Source organism: Atta cephalotes (genome assembly GCF_000143395.1).
Source record: "Atta cephalotes unplaced genomic scaffold scaffold00019, whole genome shotgun sequence".
Classification (NCBI taxonomy): domain Eukaryota; kingdom Metazoa; phylum Arthropoda; class Insecta; order Hymenoptera; family Formicidae; genus Atta; species Atta cephalotes.
This window is the reverse complement of record NW_012130083.1, coordinates 2325886-2327226: the sequence shown is the minus strand read 5'-3', so window position 1 is coordinate 2327226 and position 1341 is coordinate 2325886. Positions and strand designations below refer to the sequence as shown.

The 1341-nt window shown below is 28.0% G+C and overlaps 1 protein-coding gene across 1 annotated transcript in view; it reads left to right on the top strand.

Annotated features, from left to right (window-relative positions):
- Positions 1 to 953: 953 nt before the first annotated feature.
- The window catches only part of LOC105619022 (serine/threonine-protein kinase tricorner), a 59246-nt gene continuing 58858 nt past the window's right edge, over positions 954 to 1341 (top strand). Inside the window, exon 1 of the mRNA XM_012200550.1 lies at positions 954 to 1041. Within this exon, the coding sequence (XP_012055940.1) occupies positions 954 to 1041 (88 nt within the window). The remainder of the gene's footprint in view (positions 1042 to 1341) is intronic.

The following is a 1341-nucleotide window of genomic DNA, read 5'->3' as shown; positions in this document are numbered from 1 at the left end:
CTCTTTCATTATTGGTATTTCTTAAAGCATGGTGTACACTTTAGAAGCTTAGAGTTTCACTTTGAGAGTTACTTTTAATAATAAAAATTATAAAACTGAAAACGAATAGTGAGAGTTTGCCGCAAAAACAGTTTGTGAATTACAGTAATAAGTAGAATAGATTTGAAAGTTTAAAATCTTAGAAAAGGATCGCAACAAATATACAGAAGTATAATAGTGTTCATGAAATAGAGAGGGAAAAAAATGAAAAGAATTATGTAATTAATAAATGAAATTATATTTTATTTAAATAAATGAAATATATTTTTTTCTTTTTTTAAACACCACAATTATAATATTTTTATCTCTGTTCTCGATGGTAAATTTAAACTAAGAGACTAATTTTCATACAAAAGAATAATAAAATCTTTATTTATATTTTTACTCTATTTCCGGTCAATATAGAATTTAAAACTTTCTGAATAAGAAGAATTTTTGATTGTATAATTCTTCAAATATCTCAATTTCTTATTTAACACTAACTATTGCATAATTCTCAATTTTTTGTTACATTCGAAAGCACTTTAAGATCGATGACACAACATATATCATTGTAATAGACAACATCAATAATCGTCATATTACATATGACTAAATGAAAAATAATAAATTGTGATCAAGCGATTATTGGTCGATATCAACATTCGATATACATTTGGCGGACATTTTGTAGGAATCATGATGTATCTTGTCTACACGAACATACAATTGCACGAACTTATGCGTGAATCGGAGCCAAAATCTCGGAAATTGCGACAATCGGCGTGATATTTCGCGTAAATTCACGCGCGAGTTCAACACATTCGCGCAACAACACGATACAATACATGTCTGGTGACATGCGAATGTGTGAATGCCGAGGAGGTGCGATTGAGGAACAGATCAGAGAAAGGAGCGATTATCATTGTTTACCGATGTATAATTCTGAGCTCTTTAAGACGGTGTGGACGAAGATAGGGCGGATGTGCAGCTACATCATTTGCGCCAAATCCTACCTCTCAGGTTAGTAAATAAGTATTGAAAAATAGCTGGATCTTTGATTGTGGATACCTTATCTTCGAAGATAATTAATCTATATATAGATAATAATAATAATATATGTCTCTTGATTTATTATCTTGAACTTTGCAGTAAATTAAATTAATAATTTCTTATCATGAATTTTTAATTTTTCCAATGTTTCCAACATTTATTTTATTTGATTTTCATATATATTATTCGGTGTATCACTTATATTTTTTAATTATTTTTCAATTGTTTGGTATAATTATATAATTTGACAATGGATAATAAAAAATAATT